General features: G+C 62.4%; 1 protein-coding gene across 2 annotated transcripts; it reads right to left on the reverse strand.

The window, feature by feature from the left end:
- Positions 1-20: 20 nt before the first annotated feature.
- On the reverse strand, positions 21-1,447 carry LOC113203888 (short-chain dehydrogenase/reductase family 16C member 6-like). Of its 2 annotated transcripts, none has more exons than XM_052275785.1 (4): positions 1,352-1,447; positions 1,110-1,151; positions 678-989; positions 21-325 (listed from the first exon to the last, which is right to left on the reverse strand). In XM_052275785.1, the coding sequence occupies exons 1-4, from the start codon at positions 1,369-1,371 to the stop codon at positions 52-54; spliced, it is 648 nt and encodes a 215-aa protein (XP_052131745.1). In that variant the 5' UTR covers positions 1,372-1,447; the 3' UTR covers positions 21-51. The 2 variants fall into 2 exon arrangements, with proteins under 2 accessions (XP_052131745.1, XP_052131744.1); XM_052275784.1 differs by having other exon boundaries at positions 678-992.
- Positions 1,448-2,115: the final 668 nt, after the last annotated feature.

Raw genomic sequence — 2,115 nt, forward strand, 5'->3', positions numbered from 1 at the left:
CCCCCCCGTTTTTCCTTGATTTTTTTTCTCCTGATTTTCTTTCCCAGGGAGTTACACTATTTTTTGGGAGTTGAGCAAGCCTCGCGACGATGCCTCCACCGGCCCGTTCCAAAGGGGGATGATTGTGAACAAACTAGGGAAACGTACCCAGAAGTGAGCCAGCATGTTAATGTCGAAGATCCTCTTCATCTCCTCGGCGCTGTGCTCCAGGAAGGGCTTGGTGGGCATGATGCCGGCGTTGTTCACGAGCACAGTCACGGGGCCGACCTCCTGCGTGATGGTCTTGGCGACTGCGAGGACCTCATCCCGGTTGGACACGTCGCACCTGAGCGAACAAGTTCAAGTTTTAGAGAGAGTTCAGACGTTCGGGAGTTCAGAGGAACTGCCGCAACTCATCGCGAAGCAGCAAACACCCAGCCATTTCTTTAAGATTCAGCAGCGCACCGAACGCCGGAGGGAAGGACTTCACACTTCACGTTGAGGCGACTGGAAACCCCTGTGCATCGGCGTCGATACTGTATACCGCATGCAGGCGCGCCTACGGGTGTGCCTATCGCCTCTGGGGCGCCTTCACCTCATCCACAAACAAGCCCCGCATGTTGTACAGTCTCGTCGGAAGTGGGCGGTGTGTCTCACCCGCGGCGTGTCCAGCCGACTTGAACCTAATTCATACTCACTTGTAGGAAGCGGCCTTAGCGCCCCCAAGCGCCTTGATCTCCAAGACGGTCTCGGCGGCGCCCTTCTCGTTGATGTCCATGCACACGACGGTGGAGCCGAGCGCAGCGTACCGCAGCGCGATCTCGCGGCCGATGCCGTGTCCCGCGCCCGTCACCAGGACCACCTCGCCCGCCACCGACTTCTCCGCCGGCGGCACGAGCGTCAGGTACACGCCGCGGACCACCTCCGCCCAGATGCGCACCTGCAGCCAGAGGGTCTCCAGGACGAGCACGAGGACAGCGAGCACCTGGCCGGCCGCGCCATCGCTCGGCCTGCTGCATAGAGAGAACAGGCTCGTCAGAGACGTGCACGTTTGGCTGGCGACCCGACCGGCGCCACGCCGCGCCCAGCCAGACGTGGAATCAGGAGCGAGCACCTCTGACACTACTTACCTGGCAGAACCATTCTGTCTCTGGTTCGCATGGTTGTTGGCCCTGTCAACAAAAAAGGAGGCACATTGAGACAAGGAGGGGGAGGGGGGGTGTAAGTTTTGGGGACCGACGTGCTCGTTTGACCCGCATGTGACGTGCTGGGCCCGCAGTCGGCCGTGGTTAGCACCGCGGAGTAGTAGGCTTATTACTCCGTGGTTAGCGCGGCAGTAAAGGTGTGCCGCTTACGACGACGCCGTGCTCACCCTGAAGTCGCGTCCACCATGGCGCCGGCGGTGTTGTCCTGCTTGCGGCGCTCTGGAACACGAGGAACAAAGACAAAGAGTCATTTCCACGCTCGCTGCGGCCTTTGACATTCGCCGTGCTAAACCCTACCGGGGCCGCCCTGGAGGAGAGGAGAGGAGAGGAGAGGGGGGAGCACATATGGGGCCGAACGGTTAGCAGCGATTTGGACACCTTTTGTGTTTGGCTGGGCGAACAAACAGCACGCTGCTGGTCGACATGACCTCGGGGTCGAGACCCCGTCGAGGCGGGGCGGGGTGTGGTGTGTGGTGCGAGCGGGGCCCAGGGGCCCGCGGCAGGGCAGCGCCCCCGCGCGAGACGACGCTTGGTTCTGGGCTGGGCACGTGGCCGCCGCAGGAGAAGGGCCCCGGAAGGGGCAGCGGCCGGGGCAACAGACGACCTGAGAGCGAGAAAACTGATCAAGAGATCAGCTTAGTGTCAGAAGACTGCTACTTCTTCGTCAGCGGCGGCGGCTGCCGTTGTTGTGGCGGGGCTTATCACGGCCAGAGCGCCGCCGCGCGCTCAGCGAGAGTGAGAGTGACGCCTCCCCACCGCCCCTCCCGTCGCAATGTGACATCACACACACACACGCACACATGCGCGGACACACACACACACACACACACACACACACACACACACACAGCGCCTGCGGGCCGCCTAGACACTCCTCCCGCATGCCAATGCCCGACGCGAGCTGCGGCGAGCAGAGCCCTGCCCCCCCCCC

Source organism: Frankliniella occidentalis, unplaced genomic scaffold (assembly GCF_000697945.3).
Source record: "Frankliniella occidentalis isolate FOCC.00 unplaced genomic scaffold, Focc_3.1 Scaffold911, whole genome shotgun sequence".
Lineage (NCBI taxonomy): Eukaryota > Metazoa > Arthropoda > Insecta > Thysanoptera > Thripidae > Frankliniella > Frankliniella occidentalis.